Genomic DNA, 24,656 nt, shown 5'->3' on the forward strand with positions numbered 1-24,656 from the left:
TTTGATCATATATATATATATATATATATATATATATATATATATATATATATATATATAAAACACAAATATCAAGTACAGAGCAATAATATCTGCTACTTATGTTTCATACATCGTGCGATCTTCAGACAGAAGTAAAAGGATTCTTAGCTCTACATTATCATTTATATTTTTTGGAGGTACCATTGTATTTGTAGGTGCCGTTAAAATTTAAAAAATAATGTTTGTTTTGGTGGCGACATTTTGAAACGAACTCAGAGCGTTTGTGTAACAGCTCAGATTTTTGAGAATTGTACATGTGCAGCTTTTCGATTCTGTTATACAAAGATTGTATCGCTTGCTTATGTTAGAGTAACTCGATGCTTGGTCAATAATTGACCACGAGACGTTATAGACTTGGTCCTTATCTTTTAAATTCCAAATAAACTTTGACAACTCTGTACTATTCCTGCCGTTACAGAACGATTGCACGTGGTTAGCGAAGCGCGCCTTGAAGGTGTTATCAGTGAGGCCGATGTAAACCTTTTCCGTGTTGTCCCCATTGATATCTTGGCCTTGTAAACCACGCCTTTGACTTGACAGTTACCCTTCGAGGGGCATGTAGACTTGCCCCAGCAATTACAATAAGCCGGTCGATCTTTACGCTGATCTCCGGTGATTACGTCGTCCTAAACATATGACAGTGTAGAGCTAAGAATCTTTTCACTACTAGTACTGTCTGAAGATTGCAGGATGCATGAAACGTCAGCAACAGATATTATATTGTAGAAATAATCGGCGACGCTCTGACCATTGACGTTTATTTATGGTCTCCGACGAGAGGAAGTCCAAAATTAATCGCGGCAGTGACGGGCTCGGCAAGCCTCGCTCGTTAATTTTTTGGCTTTCCTCTCGTCTTGCCCATAAATAAACGTTAATGGTCAGGACGGAGACTGCTATTTTCATTATATTATCAACGAAATTTATGAAAATTTCCCACGTTGAAGACGACGAAGTCCAAGAACTTGTGCAATACACGACTCACTGTCACGCGCGCTGTAAAAATTTTCCAAATTGGAAAAAGTGTCCAAACTTGGTTCACAAGTACTTCATTTTGTTTTGTGATTGATTATGATTTGTGTACAAATCACAATTTACGTTTTTGCTGTAAAGTTACAATGTTAATATTATTATTCATGTTCACGAGCATGTAAACAAACCATTACTGTATATTTGTGGTCAGTCACGTGGTTCAGCTCGACCAATTAAAATGCGATGGACAGGGCATGGTAATATAATACTTTGTAAGTTAATTTTATTTAATTGTAGGAAGGTGGAAACATGCAGCTACTCGTGCTGATAAATTAGATAAACATGTCAAAAAAATCGGGTGATATTTTAGAGCTTGCAAAAACATGGAAGTTTTCGAGCGTTTTTGGTAGTTTTTTGTAATTATTGTTATCTATATCTTTAAGTATGATTTTCCACCTTCCAGCATCCCAAAAAGAATTTGAAGGGACGATTTGCTATGTTGAAGTACACGTTGAAGTTATGATTGCAATAAAAAAGGGGAGAAAATGTCTGCGGCCGAGCGAAACGATATTCTAGAAATTTCTCGTTTTATCCTACTTTCTGAAGAAGTGAATGCTCAGGTTTCCAAAAAGGACTCGAAACGGACGAAAATGATAACCAAAGGTGCATTGAATGCTTTACAGAAGTATTGTGACGCTGTCGCATATCGGGTCCAGTAAGTCACCCCCAAAACAGATTGTTTCCCTCGGCCTTGGGGAAACAGTCTGCTTTAGGGGGTGACTCCCCAGTCCTTCGGGGTGCAGACGTACGCTGTTGCCCACATAGCCAGTCAATATGCGTACACTGTGCAATACTGTAAGTGTTGCGTTCCGTCCTAGTATATGCCTTTTTCCTACGTATACGTTTATTGTAAATTAACGAGAAACATTTCTGTAGATGCCAACTGAGTACGCGCAAGAAGTTCATCATATGATATAATCATGGACACATCGACAAAAATTGTAAAATGTCAAAATTATCGAATTTTGTTATAATTTATTTTAGTCAATTGGACTCATCTGTTTTGATGAATAAATATTTAATTCCTAAATGTATTGATACGTTGTTTAGGGTAACTCAGACAGTGGGGCGCGACTGTTATTTTTGTCGTCTCTATCTTTTCCCAACGAATATACAGGTATAATGATATGTGTAATTTCCCAAGCACTTTCTATTTTTTTCAAAGGGCCGTGGTGATACCGCACATCCCCAGTGGGTGACGTCATACAAATTAGGATACAGTGAGGATGGACATGATTGGAAGTTTGTTGCTGACTCATTGGGCAATGATAAGGTATCGTCAAGTCCAGATGTGAATAATTATTTGTGACAAACTCAATGCAATAAAGACATGGTGAATATATAAATCAATCAAATTGACAAAACCAAAAACGGAAGAATTTCCTTATAAATGATACAACTATACATGTAGATACGTGTACAACTCTGAGAGTTGACATCCAACTTTCGTCTCTTTTGTCAGTACTTAATTCGGATTGTTTCATTAACTTTTATTAAAGTTTTTACACCCCTATTTTCCAGGTGTTTCCTGGAAACAATGATATGAATACAATCGTCTACAATGACTTCAGAGAGAATGCCGTCACGGCCCGGTACGTTCGATTTTATCCGATGTCATGGAAGCTACACATATCAATGCGTGTTGAAGTATATGCATGTAAGAGGTAAAAGAAAAGCGACACCAACGACCATGAAGAAGAACACTCAGCCTGAAGCTTAAGTTGACGCATACGTCTAAGCTGTCTCTACAACGTTATGAGTATATTTGGTGAAGGATAATAATATTATAGCCTATAGTTGGTAATTAATCACTTATAATTTCACAGTAGTAACATGTGTTCAATTAAATTACCTTTGGGAGATTGGTTATGATCACAGCTGGCTGCAGTCGCGTCATTTAATCATATAATGCATTATATGGAACTATAATTTCTATGGATAATTAACATACTATCATATACCTATACCCATAACGCTCCATTCTGGTGACGTTTACCGTTAAACATCAGATGTGATATTTCACAGTAAACGTCGAGGTCTGCGGAAAGATCAGTTTTAGAGTGTTTCTGAACTACATTTGAAACGTGAAAGTACACAAACAAAATGGCTGTCGCTCTCCATCTAGGGCGCGATGCGCGATGTTGCCGACATAAAATATGAGAGCATTCAGGGACAAGGAAAAGTTTGGGTAGCTAAGGTTGCATTTACAAATACAGGTTGGGGCCTGCAGGAATTCAGTGGGGACTGGAAAATACTGGGGGTATAGTAATGGAGTGAGGTTTGAAAGCTTTGCCCTGCATATGAGGGGGCCTGAAAATATTTTGGTTCCCTTTTATTATTTACATTTTCCGATTCCAAGGTTTGGGAGGTACTTCAACGAAAATTAAATGGTAAAACTTTTTTACGCAGCATCTAAGTCATATATGCTGTGCTCTCGCTGTCGCTCGTAACGTTCATAAATTACGAACAAAAATGAAAATTTACGAAATTTACGAAAAAAAAAAAATGACCGATCGGCCATTTACGAACAATTTTTTTTATTTTTGAAGCCTGACTTTCAGTCAAGATTATGAATTCCGGGGAAATACTGTGATATCTCGTCTCTCAAAAACTTCTCTGCCCCTATCATTGGCGCATCAACACACAGTGATACAGCAAAAAACAGGATGGTTGGACAGTCTCATATACATTACATTTACGTTTTGAATGTCCCACACAAGTTCTGTTGATAAAACTGTAGATAAGAAGAACCGACTCATTTGAGTAAAATACTAATCATGTAACACTCCACTCCACTGTTTATCCTTGTATGTCTATAACAACAGATTGGCTTCAGTAGGTATAGCCTACATTGTTTTATGGTTTGTTAGCCAGAGTGCTGTACTAATTAACTTCAGTCTCTACTATCAACACACTCAGTAATTTAGCAATTCCCTTGTGTGTTCAGTCCAGACACTCAAATGAGTCGGTTCTTTTCATGTACAATGTTATCTACAAAACTTGTGTGCCACGTACAAAAAAGTAAACGTAATGTATATGAGACTGTTCAACCATCCTGTTTTTTGCTGTAACTAGCTTTGGACTTTGACCTGTGATAACATGAGCATGCGCGAAAAGGTTTCAAGATCCCCGGGTCGTGTACTCTCATACTGGTGTGTCATGCATTACGGTAGTTTCGAGACACCCAAACACTCACATGCTGTCAACTTTCCGAATGGACGGTTGAAGCGGATCGAGGGAAGCGGGCAGTTACAAATGTTTTAGATAGATAGAATCATGAGCTTGGAAAGAAAGTTGGGCATAAAAACGGCAACTGATATGAAAAAAATACGAAACAATGAAACTGCCGGGAAGAGATCAAGAACAGTCAGCCTGAAAGACAGGCAAACTACAGTCCGGACCGCGCATGGTTGAACGACGTACCGCAAAGTGTTTGTGTGTACATGGAGGTGGAAGCGAGCCGGAAATCTTAGCTGGAAATCTTAGTTGTCAGAGATTTGTCATTTGACGATCTGCAGATTGAATTTTTCAGTCAGCTTGCCAATTTTAATAGGTTTCCTTCAAAATATTTTACAAGAAACTGTCTCAGCTGATGTTATGAATACTGATAGTTTTCTTTGATGATCCAGAGACAATGCTGTGCACAGTCCCAAGACGAAAACGTTTATCCAGACAAAAAATAAATGACGATCATCTGCAGCATTTTAAAAATGTAACAGTCTCTAAGAAAATATTAGCAGGATCACCAGTCTCCCGGTTTGCCTACTTAAATTTGCAGTTATAATGAGACAAAATCTGTGCGAAACCACAGACTGCCAAGAATTTTAGAGATGAACATGGCATTATGACTGCAGCTATAGAGGCACCACCTAGTACCTATGGATGACATGCATAGTTTCAAGGTAACAGAGCTTTCCAAATATGAAAAAAAGAGGACAGATTTTCAAACATCTTAAACTTGTGCAAACACTGATAATATTAATGATCACTTCATATATTAATATATATAATCATCAACCACTGACTACACAGAGGGACTTACGATTTGTGTCATAATATACTTGAAAATGTTATGTTGTGTAATAAAGATCGATTAATTGAATAACATTCATTGGCCGGTTGACCAAAATGGCACACTTTATTGAGACAAAGAAGAAATTTCAATGTTACAAGCGTTCATGACCCATGATGCACTGTGTTGTTCAATGGATCTTTTGAAAATGCGTATCAAAATATCAGTGTTCATCGTCAAAAAACTAGAAAGGAATTTTTGATTTTCCTTTGTCTATAATGAAATCATTCATCATTTCTATCCCCTTTAAATCATTTATTGAGTACCGGAAGTGCTTGTTGAAAATTGGCGGGCTCCGCATTACATAATTTGTGCTTACTAATATTTTTTGAACCGAATTCGTAAATTTACTAACAATTTCGAAAGGCCAGGGAGAGCACAGATATGTCTTGTAGGTCTCTATGCTCATTTTTCACAGGTTGCCAAATGTAGCAAGGAATTCACAATAAGCCTACTCTCTTGATTCATGATAGTTCATTTTTCATGTAATTTAAGAGTCTTTACTGTTCAAAACTTTACTTTTGTGTAACATATCATGAATATGACATGAAATGTTTTATATAGCTATTTTAAGGGATTTTCATGAAAAACACTGACTTTTCATCGTACATTTGTCTAAAATCAAGCATGGTGTCCCCATCTTTTTTCTTTAATAATTGATTATTCTTAGACGCCAGGTCAATGGCACATCCTGAAAAAGTATGCTATTAAAACTTTTTTCTGGAAGTCTACGACATACCAACGCATTGCTATTGTCGTACTGTCCGACTTGTGAATCTTGGAATGAAGTTTGAAGCACGGCGCTCTGAATATATAGCTCACTGATTAGAATGAAGTATCGTTACTTGAGAAAACGTATCCAGGCTATGCTAAAACGGAACTTTCCAGTTTATTTCAGTGTCATATCTTTTGGAGTTAGATACTCATCATTGTAGCTATCCTTGATATCCCTGTTTGCATATCCAAAAATACTAAACAGAAAATGGAAGTATTATGCAGCCAGTGATAAAAGACAATAACCGTTGCATCAATAGTGCCAAATCAGCTTTTTTTAGGGGAAAAGGGAGAGGGGCGTGTTTGGAAGAAAACCGCGTCGCCCATCACATTTGCTGAATGTCAAGGACCACAAACGTTATATTTTTGGCCATATCAAAACTTATAGTCACTAGCCCAGGTATGGTACTTCCTCCAGAAAAAAAATTACGGGTCGCACTGCAGGTCACCAGCGAACAAGCAGCGAGCGCGTACCGCGTGGCGTGACTTAGACGTCACGGCGCGACAACTTTTGACAGGACAACTCGATGTTAACAAACAAAATGGCCATCACTCACTCCTCCGTACGACAATCGATGTAGGGCACAATCGAAATCTTGAGAGCTTTGAAGCAGAGGATACTTTAGAATATCTACTTACGAATGCAAAAACATATTGTGTCATACAAAGTTCTTCCCGTGCGAGTTTTTTGGACCCTTTATTTGTTCTTACACATTATGTTCACTGTTATATCAAGGGCGTTGTATTGACTTCCGTGGAAACATAGTAGCCTACTCATAAGTTTATGAATGAAGGCTATTTACATAACATTTCCCTACTGAAGCGCGTGGTGGAATAAATTCTTGGGATTAGTGCTGTGTCAGACGCTCGACTTTGTCCCGTGTCTGCCACAGCACAAAGACACTCTTGAAGATTCGACCCAGGTACGGGCGATATTGGTAATAAACTCAAACTATCATAAATGTATTTTTGCACGGTTGGAACAATTGGGGGTTTCAAGTCTATAAACTTCGTGATGACTAACATTAATTGAGTTAAACAAAACGGAAAAAACACGATATCAGACTGAATAGTTCGCACTTAAAAACGAATTCACACTACAAATACATGTGGAGAACATTCCATCCACCCTTAATTTAGTTTTAGTCTCTTTTCTAACGTCAGTCAATCTTAAAATCCCCAGGAAAAAAAGAGTAGCTAAACATGATATCCCGCACTGTGGCACTTTATGCTCTGTGAAGACGTTTAACTTATAATTAATTCAATTATACGATTTAAATACAACGAGCTTTTCTCTAGATAAATCATCAGAAAGGTATCGGATGTTCACGCATAGGGAATTACAGTTTTTCGTTCTTTATGAGTATATCAACAATACTTTACCGTATTACACCTTTATTTGTGATGAGATACCCACTGTTTGCACATCTTAATCGAGAAATTGAGAACAAGAGTTCACAGGTTAGGCGTAGGATTTTTCCACATCATGATAAACAAAGGTCACGCATGTCAAAAAGTCAAAATCCTCTTATGACCCTCTGCCCTCATCTCCCGACCCATTGGTGTTGCCATAGACAAGAGTAATTATCGACAGTATCTTTATTTAATTAATTATTAACATTATCAGATCTCATCGCGTTTTTTCTTTAAAAGATGAAGAGTTTAACTAAATATGAAAGAATGAGCAAATATACATTATTTTCCTAATTCTCATTTCAAAAAAATCAGATAAAACTGTACACTTTCTACAGATATAAATTCGGATAGTTTTCAATCGGATTCGAACCCACAACATACGGCATCAGTCGCCTAGCTGAGAGGCCACAGACAGAACCACTCGGCTAAATCTCCACTCCCAAAAAAGAGTGGTTCAATAGCCGGCTAAGATAAGATACGTTTTGTCAAGTCTGTTCCAGCTAGAATGATTTGAAGTACTATCATCGATGTATCACCCTTTAACGAAATTGAATCTTTCAAGGTAAAGGTCTTAAAATTAATATAAATATAAAAGTCGAGAACAAAACTGAACAGTGAAAACAGCTGACCAATTATTCCTCTGTGTAATTTCGTAGCATAGCCTAAATGATTGTGTTTCTTCAAAATGTGAGATCATATAATTTATGTAGTATCTCCTGTAAGAACATGTACGGCGTTTTGGCAAATTCCGAAGAACAATTAGGGTCTGCATTAATTTATACTTGAAACTAAAATTTGTTGATTATAACAGCTTTGGAATTCGAGATTTGCAGAGTCAATTTCAAATTCGAATTTCCCTGTAATCACGCTGTAGAAATCTTCTGTAACTATTTCAGTCTTTTTTCATGTAAATAATAGTGGTGAAACAATCTGGTATTTAAATATCAAGCCCAAATACGATGTTCCCAAGCATTCACCTCCTGCTTTAATATGCCTTACAATAGGGGCGTATACTCGCCAGGTTTATCTCTTTATAATCTAATGGAATGCTCCCGATCTTTAAAAAATCATACAATACATCAAATCGGCATCCTTCGGAAAATGTGATGAGTCACTCAGTAGCCAGGCTGCACTTTCTCACTAGCGCTCTCAATTTTTTCTGAAGCTGACGTATAAACGATGAACATTTGTATGACGGCGCTCTCTATCAACGCACACCTAAATTTTGTTCTGTTATCGCAGTTTCAGGGTCGATTCAATTGTGACGTCCTGTTGTTGTTATCGGTGATTTTATCGTTGATTCTCCCGTAATACGTTTTTAATGTCATAGTTGGTAAATTTTGTTCATCGGAAGTTATTGATTGTGCACCGTTGACTCTGGTTACAAGCAACACTAAACGTCTTTTCCTCTGTATTCCAGTTCCGAGGAAAAGTAATCTATTCCTATACACGGATGAGAGAAGGATTGCTAGCATTTTCCTCTGATAATCTGGAAAGTTCCGTTTTAGCATAGACTGGATACGTTTCCTCAAGTAGCGACACTTCATTGTAATTAGTGAACTACACATCGAGGGCGCTGTATTTCAGACTTTGTATGGAAGATGCACATGTAGGACTGTACCACAATAGCAATGCGTTGGTATATCGTAGACTTCCAGCACAGTTTAACATCATCCCGAGCCGTACATATCCCTGTGGACTAGAATTGGCACCACCCAGGCAAGTTTTTACAATGTCACTGAATAAATATCAAAGACAAGAGCTGCACGTACAAATAAGTAAATCACCAAGTTCATTGTGCGACTCTCCTTCGAGAAAATCGACCCACTTTATTCTAACATGGACGGACGTTTGTATGCAAATACATAATCTACAGCTGAAAACTGTTGGTCGTATTCCGCAACAACGCAAAAGCACATAATTTTGCAGTAACGGTCGATAACTCCCCAATTGCAGAAAGGATGCGGACGCAGATATAATGGAAAATCTCTTGCTAAGTTTTGGCAAGTTCAAGCATGATAAATATTCCCAGCACAAGACTCAGACAATTTTCCTCCGAATTCTTGTCTGTGCATTCCCATATGGTTTCACGGTCTCCGAGCCATGTGCAATGCCACGGGGGGGGGGGGGGGGGGGGGGGAGATGGTTCAAGGCTAAGTATGCATGCTAGTTAACTTCTCTCCATCGCAGCTACAAGTTCAAAGTCTGTTCGCTCGGACTGAAGCTGGGAAACGTACTGAGCATCATACTTTTGTAGGCCTGCCAATTCGCCTGGTCCTGTAGGCGTTGCTGTAAGCTGCTTTCCGTTCGATATGGCCTCAACTGGAGAAACGGTTTTCAGGGGACGCTTTGCTCACACTCTTGTCAAGATAAACCGTGAACAAATACTTTATTTTACGATCACGAATACAGTCAACGATCACTTTGCAAACGTCTCGACCAAAGGAACAAGTACTCAAATTTAGGGTAATTGCAATAAATTCAACAATCACCGACGTGCTACAGAGAATTTTCTTAGCACGGATTTCAAAATCAACCATAGCAAGCTGTTGACAAGCCAAAAAAGAGATTCTACCTTATTGGGGGTGGTTTTATTACATCAGTCCGAGCTAAAACTGCCTTTATCACGATTGGAACGTATTCTGCATAATAGGATAATGTATAATTGTTGGTTAAATCCGCAAATTTAAGCTCATCTACTTTTCTTGTTTTGCTATATACTTGTAATATGTGTAATGTGTAATATTGAAACTTTCAGCTATAGGGCACTAACACTTTTGATAAATTTGAACAATTAAAAGTCATACTCTCCAAAATTAGTTCCAATCGTGTTCTTCCTCTTAGACTAAACAGGCCGTCACAATCTATCATCCTGTCATACAAAATCTGAATATGATTTTTTCCGCCTTGTCTGTGCAGAGGTCAAAACAAGCTCCAATATTGTTTAAGCTGTCGGTACATTGAGTGGAATGTGCCATTCGACTGATTTCCATTGTTCGGCCTTTTTAGCACATTTAATTCTGACGATCAAATAGACTTTAGGTTTACAGCGAATCAGCCTCGCTAAAGCTTTATTACATGATGGAACTATAAAACCCAAACAACATACCATTATACGAAGCTTTTTCCAGCCTGAGTGCTCTGCGTGCGTTGTTGTCGAATGAACCTCTTATTGATCAGGATGCGCTTGGCACCGTCCGATACCAGAGCCGTACTCATCGAACAGCCCTCTGTCTCTCCAAGAATGAGAGGAATGAGATCCCGCAAAGTCGACAAACGTGACAAAGTAAAAACAAAATCAAACAAATAAGATACATATTTAACCAACAACAGGAATTCTAAATAAAGTAGGGTTGCGTTGTATCTTCATTTTTTGAAATTTCTCAAAACTTTCAGGTGCCCTTTAGCTGAATGTTGCAATATTACAAATTACTCATAAAACAAGTGTGTAAGTTAAAAGGAAACGCAGATGAGCTAGCATTTACAGATCTATGAGGCATTACTTCACAATCCAATTATCCCAAATTAGTTCCAATCGTGTTTTACTAATTTATATGCCTAATACTATAGACTGTTTTATACTTGAAGCAATGGCATGGTCGATATTGTTTGTTATGTTGGTTTTCACAAATTACAAAGAATTTAAAATTTCGTTGCAGTACATGTACTGAAACTTTGGAGGATTTTCAGTTCATATCTGGTTTTGTGTTTCTATTTTGGAAAACGAAAGAATTAACTCTGTTACTATGGTCACTGATTTTGTTTCATGTTGACTGGGACAAATGAAATTTGTATGATGTTTCCAGACGATATCGCTCAAATGTTTACAGTTTCTATATGTAGGTATTATGGGAATAGAATTATTTACTGAAATTTAAGCTGGAAGCTAATAAGCCATTTGTGTGTACTAACTTGATTAAACACATCGGACCCCCTGTTTTGTTATCAAAAGTAAACATTCCTTAAGAAAATATCAGTTCAGGTTACATTTGGTTACCTATCTCGTGTATTTAGAATTCAGAAAAAGATACCATGACATTCTACATTCGTATCGTTTTACTTGTAAATATAGATTTTTTGTTATATTTTACACTGTATCGAGTAAACAACCAATGGTAGAGAGAGAATTGCAACTTGTAAATATGACCAGCTCGCCGGATGAAGTACCATCAATATTGCAAATTTCTTTTAGAGAGCATGTAGTCTTTTCTCTCGTTGAAGCCCCTCAAACAATACGTTTTGCTGTCATGGTAGGGAAAGATACCCTATGTTGAACTGCACAGTATTTAGCTTGCCAACACAGCCTGTGTACGTGTACTATTCATACAGTTTGGACTTTAATTCAATTATCATCCTATACAAATTTATATACAAAGGCTTTGTCGACATGTATGTATGTATGTATGTATGTATGTATGTAGGTAGGTAGGTAGGTAGGTAGGTAGGTAGGTAGGTAGGTAGGTAGGTAGGTATGTATGTATGTATGTATGTATGTATGTATGTATGTATGTATGTATGTATGTATGTATGTATGTATGTATGATATATGTATGTATGATCTACGTATGATATATGTATATATGATCTATGTATGTATGTATGTATGTATGTATGTATGTATGTATGTATGTATCTACATATGTATCTATAGTATGTATCTATTTATGTATCTATATATCCATATGCCATGTTTTGATAAATCTATGGAGGAATGGAAGGATTGTTTGACGTAATTTCGAACTCTATAAAACGACATGAAAATGTCATGCAAATATACAACAAAGTTCAGCCACAGTAAAATCGTCCAACGAAAGGCGATATAGATTGAAATATCAACAACCCGGACATATCATGTGTAATTACCGTCACCAAATATTGCAGAAAATCTTTCAAAGCTATTTTAAACCCAAAAATGGTAAAAACGAAAATGATGTTTGACTTTACTTCAGCGAATTTTTTCAAGCAATTCTCCTGCTCGGTTTAATTCATGCTCTGGAATCAACAGCTGTTACAAGATATCAGTATGAAACAATGGAAATAGGCCAACTTCAGCCGAGAAGGAGATGGCCTATAAATTGAATCAGTAAACAACATGTTATATCTGGAGGAACTAACACCGATATCTTAAACCTGCATTAACAAACGCCTCTGGAAATAGGAGGGAGAGACATTCCAAAAATGTTCTTATATTTTTTTCAAATACCTGCCTTACAAACTCGCAATGTATTCAATTCCTCAACTTCTGGCTTGCTATATTTTAACGTCCCCCCCCCCTCTAAGGGTGGCAAAATGAGGCCTATACAGTGCCTTGTCCAAAAAGACCAAATTATAATACATGGGAGTCTATTTCATTCGAATAAGGAAAGGAATGTTTAATCGCTAAATAAAGTCGATGAGAAAACTACATTAATATATGTTTCTCTGTCGGTATGTGTGAATCAATATCTATGAGTATGTCTATCAGTATCTGTCAGTATGAATGTATGTATACTTTACTTTATTTGATCACCAGTGCAGGGCTTCAGCCCCTCGCACAGAGTTTACAAAGTTTTACATTGTTAAGTGAGCTGGTCCAAAAACTGTTCATAAGACATGAAATACAAAAACTTTTTAAATATACATAAAATAACAGGTTAGATCATAGGTAAGTCTGCTAAAGTTTCTCTTCTCTTGAAAGCATTCAATAAATACAATAAAAGTTGAGAGACCTCGTCTTTATTTTGTGATGACACGATTTCCATAAACTTATTTCCATGTACCTTAAATCCCCATTCCATGGGAAAATAAGTGTTTCTAAAATCCTCGTAAAGTGGACAAAGAAGAACAAAGTGAAGTTTGTTTTCTAAAGTTGCAATATTTTTAAACTCTTTACAATACATATAGATTCTCCGTTCAACTGGCAATGTATATATGTATATATGTATGTATGTATGTATGTATGTATGTATGTATGTATGTATGTATGTATGTATGTATGTATGTATGTATGTATGTATGTATGTATGTATGTATGCATGTATGCATGCATGTATGTATGTATGTACGTACGTACGTACGTACGTACGTACGCGCGCTCGCGTGTGTGTGTGTGTGTGTGTGTGTATGTATGTATGTATGTATGTATGTATGTATGTATGTATGTATGTATGTATGTATTTTGTATGATATATGTATGTATGATCTATGTATGTATTTATGTATCTACATATGTATCTATCTATGTATCTATCTATGTATCTATATATCCATATGCCATGTTTTGATAAATATAATGAGGAATGGAAGGATTGTTTGATGTAATTTCGAACTCTATAAAACGACATGAAAATGTCATGCAAATATACAACAAAGTTCAGCCACAGCGAATCGTCCAATGAAAGGCGATGTAGATTAAAATGTCAATATATGCCATTTTTTGATAAATCTATTGATGGATGGAAGGATTGTTTGACGTAATTTCGACTCACTAAAACGCCATTAAAATGTTATGCAAATATACAACAAAGTTCAGCCACAGCAAAATCGTCCAACGAAAGGCGATATAGATTGAAATATCAACAACCCGGACATATCATGTGTAAATACCGTCACCAAATATTGTAGAAAATCTTTCAAAGCTATTTTAAACCCAAAAATGGTAAAAACGAAAATGATGTTTGACTTTACTTCAGCGATTATTTTTCAAGCAATTCTCCTGCTCGTTTTAATTCATGCTCTGGAATCAACAGCTATTACAAGATAACAGTATGAAACAATGGAAATAGGCTAACTTCAGCCAAGAAGGAGATGGCCTATAAATTGAATCAGTAAACAACATGTAATATCTGGAGGAACTAACACCGGTATCTTAAACCTGCATTAACAAACGCCTCTGGAAATAAGAGGGAGAGACATTCCAAAAATGTTCTTATATTTTTTTCAAATACCTGCCTTACAAACTCGCAATGTGTTCAATTCCTCAACTTCTGACTTGCTATATTTTAACGCCCCCCTCTAAGGGTGGCAAAATAAGGCCTATACAGTGCCTTGTCCAAAAAGACCAAATTATAATACATGGGAGTCTATTTCATTCGAATAAGGAAAGGAATGTTTGATCGCTAAATAAAGTCGATGAGAAAACTTCATCAATACATGTTTCTCTGTCGGTATATGTGAATCTATATCTATGATTATGTCTATAAGTATCTCTTAGTATGTATGTATGTATGTATGTATACTTTACTTTATTTGATCACCAGTGCAGGGCCTCAGCCCCTCGCACAGAGTTTACAAAGTTTTACATTGTTAAGTGAGCTGGTCCATGTATGTATGTATGTATGTATGTATGTATGTATGTATGTATGTATGTATGTATGTATGTATGTATGTATGTATGTATGTATGTATGTATGTATGTATGTATGTATGTATGTATGTATGTATGTATGTATGTATGTATGTAGGTATGTAGGTATGTAGGTAGGTAGGTAGGTAGGTAGGTAGGCAGGCAGGCAGTCAGGCAGTCAGGCCTGCCTGCCTGCCTGTCTGTCTGTCTGTCTGTGTGTCTGTGTGTCTGTATGTATGTATGTATGTATGTATGTATGTATGTATGTATGTATGTATGTATGTATGTATGTATGTATGTATGTATGTATGTTTATTTGTTAGTTTGTTTGTTTGTCAGTATGTGTGTATCTACGTATTTAAATATCTATGTATGTATATACCTTGTTTTGATAAATCTTTGGACGTATGGAAGGATTGTCTGACGTAATTTCAAATTCTATAATACTCCACGAAAACGTTATGCAGATAAACAACAAATTTAAGCCACAGCAAATCCAATGAAAGCCGATATAGATTGAAATGTCAACAACCCGTACATATCATGTCTAAATATCGTCACCAAATATTATGGGAAATCTTTCAAATCTATTTTAAACCCAAAAAATTGTAAAAAGAAAAATGATGTTTAACTTTACTGCAGCGAAGTTTTTCAAGCAATTCTCTTCCTCGGTTTCATTCATGCTCTTAAATCAACAGGTATTACAAGATATCAGACCAAAACAATGGAAATTGGCCAACTTCAGCCGAGGGGAAATGGCCTGAAATTGAATCAGTGAACAACATGTAATATCTGGAGGAACTAACACCCATATTTTAAGGCTGCAGTCACAAACACCTCTGGCAATAGGGGGGGGGGGAGATTCCAAAAATGTTCTTAGATTTTTTCAAATACCTGCGTTACAAAATCGCAATGTGTTCAATTTCTCCACTTCTGACTTGCAATAATTTACAGTCACCCCTCAAAGGGTGGCAAAATGAGGCCTATACAGTGCTTTGTCCAAAAAGATCACATCATAATACATAGGAGTCTATTTTATTCGAATAAAGCAAAGAACGTTGAATCGCTAACTAAAGTCGATGAAAAACTACGTTAATATATGATTCTCTGTCAGTATGTGTGAATCTAAGTCTATCAGTATGTATGTCTATCAGTATCTGTTGACATCAGTCTGTCTGTCTGTCTGTCTGTCTGTCTGTCTGTCTGTCTGTATGTCTGTATGTATGTATGTATGTATGTATGTATGTATGTATGTATGTATGTATGTATGTATGTATGTATGTATGTATGTATGTATGTATGTATGTATGTATGTATGTATCTATGTATCTATGTATCTATGTATGTATCTATGTAGGTATGTATGTATCTATTGATCTATCTAGGTTTGTTTTCAAGCACTTTACAAAATGTAATATGTACGGCATAATAACCAACGCCACACATCTATTTTACATACACTGCATGTTTTTGTTGTGTTAGGTAAATTTGTATCCCGACAATAACTGCATTAAAGCCCCCACATATTTTAGCATATAAAAGGCGTGCTTTGCGTTGCAAATCCAAAATTTTATACCAGCAAGCATTCATCTGACACTCTTCCTGGGACATCGGAAGTAATTACGTGGCAGAAAGTTTCACCGTTTCTAGAAGGGAGGGACAGGATGTTTAAGTCACTCTCTGGATTGGCATTTTGTCTGTCTCTGTTCTCTCTCTTTCACATAGCCCAATGTGATTGTTTTGAAGGTAACATTCAGTGTGCACGTCTTTTTATGTAGTAATATGGATAATGGTTACATGCATAGTTATATGGAAACACGGGTACGTGTGTGCCAATATTGAAACATGGGTACATGAGTGCTAAACGTGTGTTTGTTGCTGATCTACAGTTGCCGACATTGAAGAACGCATACATACTGAATAAACACATGGACACAGACGTACACTCTAACCCACGCAGACATACATACATGTTGTAGTATTGTACATTACATATACACAGACGGGCTGTTTTGCCAAGTTGTACACTCGGATTTCGACATTATCAGGGGCCTGGAAATGGTTATTTTGCATCAGAAAAGGGCCAATGTCAATGACATTTAAAGTTACTAGCTTGTGAAGTCTTTTCCCGTCAGTAATAATATTCACTTGCCTCTACAGTCTGTGAAGGTGAGGCCGTTGGAGTAGAGGATGGAAGAATACCAGACTCACGAATGACGGCAAGTAGCGAGTGGAATGAAAAGCACAGGGCATACCAAGGTAGACTGAATGCTGACCTGAATTATGACCAAACTCGTTACTCCTCTTCGTGGAATGCAAGAACCAACAGAGTTGGTGAGTGGCTGCAAATTGACCTTGGTCACTGCAGAAAGGTCACCAAAGTCGCAACTCAAGTAAGTGTTCTGAACGTTTCTTAAATTATAACAGTTAAAATTTGATAAATAATGTTTGTTGTAGTGGCGACATTTTGAAACGAACTCAGAGCGTTTGTGTAACAGCTCAGATTTTTGAGCATTGATAATGTGCAGCTTTTCGATTCTGTTATACAAAGATTGTATCGCTTGCTTATGTTAGAGTAACTCGATGCTTGGTCAATAATTGACCACGAGACGTTATAGACTTGGTCCGTATCTTTTAAATTCCGAATACACTTTGACAACTCTGTACTATTCCTGCCGTTACAGAACGATTGCATGTGGGGTGTTAGCGAAGCGCGTCTCGAAGGTGTTATCAGTGAGGCCGATGTAAACCTTTTCCGTGTTGTCCTCATTGATACCTTGGCCTTGTAAACCACGCCTTTGACTTGACAGTTACCCTTCGAGGGGCATGTAGACTTGCCCCAGCAATTACAATAAGCTGGTCGATCTTTATGCTGATCTCCGGTGATTAAGTCGTCCTAAACATATGAAAGTGTAGAGCTAAGAATCTTTTCACTGCTGTCTGAAGATTGCAGGATACATGAAACCTAAGAGAAAGACATTATTATAGAAATAATCGGCGACGCTCTGACCATTGACGTTTATTTATGGTCTCCGACGAGAGGAAGTCCAAAATTAACGGGCTCGGCAAGCCTCGCTCGTTAATTTTTTGGCTTTCCTCTCGTCTTGCCCGTAAATAAACGTTAATGGTCAGGACGGAGACTGCTATTTTCATTATATTATCAACGAAACCAAGCAAAGTATCAAAATTTATGAAAATTTCCCACGCTGAAGACAACGAAGTCCAAGAACTTGTGCAATACACGACTCGCTGTCCACAAGTACTTCATTTTGTTTTGTGATAGATTTTGATTTGTGTACAAATCACAATTTACGTTTTTGCTGTAAAGTTACAATGTTAATAATATTATTCATGTTCACGAGCATGTAAACAAACCATTACTGTATATTTGTGGTCAGTCACGTGGTTCAGCTCGACCAATTAAAATGCGATGGACAGGGCATGGTAATATAATACTTTGTAAGTTTAATTTTATTTAATTGTAGGAAGGTGGAAACATGCAGCTACTCGTGCTGATAAATTAGATAAACATGTCAAAAAAATCGGGTGATATTTTAGAGCTGGCAAAAACATGAAAGCTTTCGAGTGTTTTTGGTAGTTTTTTGTAATTATTGTTATCTATATCTTTAAGTATGATTTTCCACCTTCCAGCAAACCCAAAAGAATTTGAAGGGACGATTTTCTATGTTGAAGTACTCGTTGAAGTTATGATTGCAATAAAAAGGGGAGAAAACGTCTGTGGCCGAGCGAAACGATATTCTAGAAATTTCTCGTTTTATCCTACTTTCTGAAGAACTGAATGCTCAGGTTTCCAAAAAGGACTCGAAACGGACGAAAATGATAACCAAAGGTGCATTGAATGCTATACAGAAGTATTGTGACGCTGTCGCATATCGGGACCAGTAAGTCACCCCCAAAACAGATTGTTTCCCTCGGCCTTGGGGAAACAGTCTGCTTTAGGGGGTGACTCCCCAGTTCCTCGGGGTGCAGACGTACGCTGTTGCCCACATAGCCAGTCAATATGCATACACTGTGCAATACTGTAAGTGTTGCGTTCCGTCCTAGTATATGCCTTTTTCCTACGTTTATTGTAAATTAACGAGAAACATTTCTGTAGATGACAACTTAGTACGCGCAAGAAGTTCGTCATATGATATAATCATGGACACATCGACAAAAATTTTAAAATGTCAAAATTATCGAATTTTGTTATAATTTGATTTAGTCAATTGTACTCATCTGTTTTGATGAATAAATATTTAATTCCTAAATGTATTGATACGTTGTTTAGGGTAGTAACTCAGACAGTGGGGCGCGACTCTTATTTTTTCGTCTCTATCTTTTCCCAATGAATATACAGGTATAATGATATGTGTAATTTCCCAAGCACTTTCTATTTCTTTCAAAGGGCCGTGGTGATACCGCATATCTCCAGTGGGTGACGTCATACAAAGTGGGATACAGCGAAGATGGACATGATTGGAAGTTCGTTGCTGACTCACTGGGCAATGATAAGGTATCGTCAAGTCCAGATGTGAATAATTATTTGTGACAAACTCAATGCAATAAAGACATGGTGAATATATAAATCAATCAAATTGACAAAACCAAAAACGGAACAAGTTCCTTATAAATGATACAACTTTACATGTAGATACGTGTACAACTCTGAGAGTTGACACCCAACTTTCGTCTCTTTTGTCAGTACTTAATTCGGATTGTTTCATTAACTTTTATTAAAGTTTTTACACGGTCACCCCTATTTTCCAGATGTTTCCTGGAAACATTGATATGAATACAATCGTCTACAATGACTTCAGAGAGAATGCCTTCACGGCCCGGTACGTTCGATTTTATCCGATGTCATGGAAGCTACACATATCAATGCGTGTTGAAGTATATGCATGTAAGAGGTAAAAGAAAAGCGACACCAACGACCATGAAGAAGAACACTCAGCCTGAAGCTTAAGTTGACGCATACGTCTAAGCTGTCTCTACAACGTTATGAGTATGTTTGGTGAAGGATAATAATATTAAAGCCTATAGTTGGTAATTAATTACTTGTAATTTCATAGTAGTAACATGTGTTCAATTAAATTACCTTTGGGAGATTGGTTATGATCACAGCTGACTGCATTCGTGTCATTTAATCATATTAATGTAAACTATAATTTCTATGGATAATTAACATACTATCATACCTATACCTATACCTATACCCGTATCGCTTCATTCTGGTGACGTTTACAATAAAACATCAGCTGCGATAATTCACAGTAAACGTCGAGGTCTGTACGATAACGTCATCAGGTTAAGAGTGTTCCTGAACTACATTTGAAACGTGAAAGTAAACAAACAAAATGGCTGTCGCTCTTCATCTTGGCCGTGATGCGCGATGTTGCCGACATAAAAATATGAGAGCATTCAGGGACACGGAAATTTTGGGTAGCTAAGGCTACATTTACAAATACTGGGGGGCTGCAGGAATTCAGTGGGGACTGGAAAATACTGGGGGTAGTAAAGGGGTCAGTGAGGTTTGAAAGCTTTGCTCTGCATATGAGGGGGGCCTGAAAATATTTGGTTCCCTTTTATTATTTACATTTTCCGATTCCGAGGTTTGGGAGGTACTTAAACGAAAATTGAATGGTAAAACTTTCTTACGCAGCATCTAAGTCATATATGTCTTGTAGGTCTCTGTGCTCATTTTTCCACAAGTTGCCTAATGTAGCCAGGAATTCACAATAAGCCTACTCTCTCGATTCATGATTGTTCATTTTACATGTAATTTAAAAGTCTTTACTGTTCAAAACTTTACTTTTGTGTAACATATCATGAACATGACATGAATTGTTTTATATAGCTATTTTAAGGGATTTTCATGAAAAACACTGACTTTTCATCGTACATTTGTCTAAAATCAAGCATGGTGTCCCCATCTTTTTTCTTTAATAATTGATTATTCTCAGACGCCAGGTCAATGGCACATCCTGAAAAAGTATGATATTAAAAACTTTTTTTCTGGAAGTCTACGACATACTAACGCATTGCTATTGTCGTACTGTCCGACTTGTGAATCTGTCGAATGAAGTTTGAAGCACGGCGCTCTGAATATATAGCTCACTGATTACAGTGAAGTATCGTTACTTGAGAAAACGTATCCAGGCTATGCTAAAACGGAACTTTCCAGTTTATTTCAGCGTCATATCTTTCGGGGGGAGTAAGATACTCATCATTTTAGCTATCCTTGATATCTCTGTTTGCATGTCCAAAATGGTAAAAAGAAAATGGAAGTATTATGCAGCCAGTGATAAAAGACAATAACCGTTGCATCAATAGTGCCAAATCAACTTTTTTTAGGGAAAAAGGGAGGGGGGGGGTTTGGAAGAAAACCGCGTCGCCCATCACTTTTGCTGAATGTCAAGGACCACAAACGTTATATTTTTGGCCATATCGAAACTTACAGTCACTAGCCCAGGTATGGTACTTCCTCCAGAAAAGAAATTTACGGGTCGCACTGCTGGTCACCAGCGAGCAAGCAGCGAGCGCGTACCGCGTGGCGTGACTTAGACGTCACGGCGCGACAACTTTTGACAGGACAACTCGGCGTTAACAAACAAAATGGCCATCACTCACTCCTCCGTACGACAATCGATGTAGGGCACAATCGAAATCTTGAGAGTTTTGAAGCAGAGGATACTTTAGAATATCTACTTACGAATGCAAAAACATATTGTGTCATACAAAGTTCTTCCCGTGCGAGTTTTTTGGACCCTTTATTTGTTCTTACACATTGTGTTCACTGTTATATCAAGGAAATGTTGGGCGTTGTATTGACTTCTGTGCAAACATAGTAGCCTACTCATAAGTTTATGAATGAAGCCTATTTACATTACATTTCCCTATTGATGCGCGTGGTGGAATAAATTCTTGGGATTAGTGCTGTGTCAGACGCTCGACTTCGTCCCGTGTCTGCCACAGCACAAAGACACTCTTGAAGATTCGACGCAGGTACGGGCGATATTGGTAATAAACTCAAACTATCATAAATGCATTTTTTCACGGTTGGAACAATGGGGGGTTTCAAGTCTATAAACTTCGTGATGACTAACATTAACTGAATTAAACAAAACGGAAAAAACACGATATCAGACTGAATAGTTCGCACTTAAAAACGAATTCACACTACAAATACATGTGGAGAACATTCCATCCACCCTTAATTTAGTTTTAGTCTCTTTTCTAACGTCAGTCAATCTTAAAATCCCCAGGAAAAAAAGGGTAGCTAAACATGATATCCCGCACTGTGGCACTTTATGCTCTGTGAAGACGTTTAACTTAAAATAATTCAATTATACGATTTAAATACAACGAGCCTTTCTCTAGATAAATCATCAGAAAGGTATCGGATGTTCACGCATAGTGAATTACAGTTTTTCGTTCTTTATGAGTATATCAACAATACTTTACCGTATTATTCCTTTATTTGTGATGAGATACCCACTATTTGCACATCTTAATCGAGAACTTGAGAACAAGAGTTCACAGGTCATAGGCGTAGGATTTCCCCATATCATGATTAACAATGATCACGCATGTCAAAAAGTCGAAATCCTCTTATGACCCTCTGCCCTCATCTCCCGACTCATTGACGTTGCCATAGACAAGAGTATTTATCGACAGTATCTTTATTTATTTTATTATTAACATTATCAGATCTCATCGCCTTTCTCTTTAAAAACGATGAAGAGTTTAACTAAATATGAAAGAATGAGCAATACATTATTTTCCTAATTCTCATTTGAAAAAAAATCAGATAAAACTGTACACTTTCTACAGATATAAAATAAGATACGTTTTGACAGGTCTGTTCCAGCTAGAATGATTTGAAGTACTATCATCGATGTATCACCCTTTAACGAAATTGAATCTTACAAATTAAAGGTCTTAAAATTAACATAAATATAAAAATCGAGAACAAAACTGAACGGTGAAAACAGCAGACCAATTATTCGTCCGTGTAAATTTCGTAGCATAGCCTAAATGATTGTGTTCCTTCAACATGTGAGATGATAATTTATGTAGTATCTCCTGCAAGAACATGTACGGCGTTTGTGGCAAATTCTGAAGAGCAATTACGGTCTGCATTAATTTATACTTGAAACTAAAATGTGTTGATTATAACAGCTTTGGAATTCGAGATTTGCAGAGTCAATTTCAAATTCGAATTTCCCTGTAATCACGCTGTGGAAATCTTCTGTCACGATTTCAGTCTTTTTTCATATGTAAATAACAGTTGAAACAATCTCTTATTTAAACATCAAGCCCAAATACGATGTTCCCAAGCATTCACCGCCTGCTTTAAAATGCCAAACAATAGGGGCGTATACTCGCCAGGTTTATCTCTTTATAATCTAATGAAATGCTCCCGATCTTAAAAATCATACAATACAGCAAATACAGCAAATACGGCATCCTTCGGGAAATGTGGTGAGTCACTCAGTAGCCAGGCCGCAATTTCTCATCAGCGCTCTCAATTTTTTCTGAAGCTGGAGGTATAAACGATGAACGTTTGTATGATGGCGATCTCTATCGACGTGCACCTAAACTTTGTTCTGTTATCGTAGTTTCAGTGTTGATTGAATTGTGACGCCCTGTTGTTGTTATCGGTGATTTTATCGTTGATTCTCCCGTAATATATTTTTAATGTCATAGGTGGTAAATTTTGTCCATCGGAAGTTATTGATTGGGCATTGTAAAAAATCGTCAACCCACAACTGGCGCTTGTGCACCGATGACTCTGGTTGCAAACAACACTAAACGTATTTTCCTCTGTATTCCTGTTCCGAGGAAAAGTAATCTTTTCCAACACACGGATGAGAGAAGGATGGCTAGCACTTTCCTCTAATCTGGAAAGTTCCGTTTTAGCATTGACTGGATACGTTTCCTCCAGTAACGATACTTCATTGTAACCAATGACCTATACATTGAGGGCGCTGTATTTCAGATTTCGTATCGAAGAATCACATGTTCGAGAGTACCACAATAGCAATGTGTTGGTATATCGTGAACTTCCAGCATAGTTTAACATCACTCGGAGTCGTATGTATCCCTGTGAACTAGAAATGGCACCATCCAGGCAAGTTGTTACAATGTCACTGAATAAATATCAAAGACGAGAGCTGCACGTACGAATAAGTAAATCATCTAGTTCATTGTGCGATCCTCCTTCGAGAAAATCGACCCATTGTATTCTAACATGGACGGACATTTGTATGTAAATAGATGAACTACAGCTGAAAACTGTTGGTCGTATTCCGCAATGATGCAAAATCACATGCTTTTGCAGTAAAAGGTCGATAAGTCCACAACCGGAGAAAGGATGAGGCTGCAGGTTTAATGGAAAGTATCTCGCTAAGTTTTGGCAAGTTTAAGCATGATAAATCTCCCCAGCAAAAGACTCAGATAATCTTTCCTCAGAATTCTTGTCTGTCCATTCCCATGTGGTTTCACGGTCTCCGGGCTCTGTGCAATGCCACGGGGGCGAGCAGATGGTCAAAGGCTGAGTATGCATGCTAGTGGACTTCTCCCCATCGCAGCTACAAGTACAAAGTCTGTTCGCTCGGACTGAAGCTGGGAAACGTACTGAGCATCATACTTTTGTAGGCCTGCCAATTCGTCTGGTCCTGTAGGCGCTGCTGTAAGCTGCTTTCCGTGGGATATGGCCTCAACTGGAAAACAAGATGCGAGAGAAACGATTTCAGGTGACGCTTTGGTCATACGTTTGTCAAGAGAAACCTTGAACTATTACTTTGTTTCACGATCAAGAATAAAATCTAGGGTCACTTTGCAAACATTTAGACAAAAGTAAGAAGTTACCTCAATTTTTTTTTAAGGTAACTGCAAAAAAAGGTCCTTGTGCTATGGGGACTATACAGAGAACAATGACTTATATCGATTTTAACACCAACGAGACGGTGAAATTATAATTTCCTGTACAAA

The 24,656-nt window shown here is 37.3% G+C and overlaps 3 protein-coding genes across 6 annotated transcripts in view; 2 read left to right on the forward strand and 1 right to left on the reverse strand.

Annotated features, from left to right (window-relative positions):
• The window catches only part of LOC139130431 (lactadherin-like), a 29,398-nt gene extending 26,457 nt beyond the window's left edge, over positions 1 to 2,941 (forward strand). The window contains exon 7 of the mRNA XM_070696222.1: positions 2,593 to 2,941. Within this exon, the coding sequence (XP_070552323.1) occupies positions 2,593 to 2,739 (147 nt within the window). The 3' untranslated portion in view covers positions 2,740 to 2,941. The remainder of the gene's footprint in view (positions 1 to 2,592) is intronic.
• A 13,297-nt stretch (positions 2,942 to 16,238) lies between these two features.
• LOC139130968 (lactadherin-like) lies at positions 16,239 to 19,776 on the forward strand. The gene is made up of 4 exons (XM_070696830.1): positions 16,239 to 16,403; positions 16,818 to 17,050; positions 19,066 to 19,173; positions 19,428 to 19,776. The coding sequence occupies exons 1-4, from the start codon at positions 16,322 to 16,324 to the stop codon at positions 19,572 to 19,574; spliced, it is 570 nt and encodes a 189-aa protein (XP_070552931.1). The 5' UTR covers positions 16,239 to 16,321; the 3' UTR covers positions 19,575 to 19,776.
• Positions 19,777 to 22,326: 2,550 nt separating this feature from the next.
• LOC139130969 (cyclic nucleotide-binding domain-containing protein 2-like) overlaps positions 22,327 to 24,656 on the reverse strand; it is a 46,375-nt gene continuing 44,045 nt past the window's right edge. For all 4 annotated transcript variants that reach the window (XM_070696835.1, XM_070696832.1, XM_070696831.1 and 1 more), the window contains one exon: positions 22,327 to 24,385. In XM_070696835.1, coding sequence (XP_070552936.1) covers positions 24,254 to 24,385 — 132 coding nt within the window. In that variant the 3' untranslated portion in view covers positions 22,327 to 24,253. The remainder of the gene's footprint in view (positions 24,386 to 24,656) is intronic.

The sequence above is a fragment of the Ptychodera flava genome, chromosome 4 (assembly GCF_041260155.1).
Source record: "Ptychodera flava strain L36383 chromosome 4, AS_Pfla_20210202, whole genome shotgun sequence".
Taxonomy (NCBI): domain Eukaryota; kingdom Metazoa; phylum Hemichordata; class Enteropneusta; family Ptychoderidae; genus Ptychodera; species Ptychodera flava.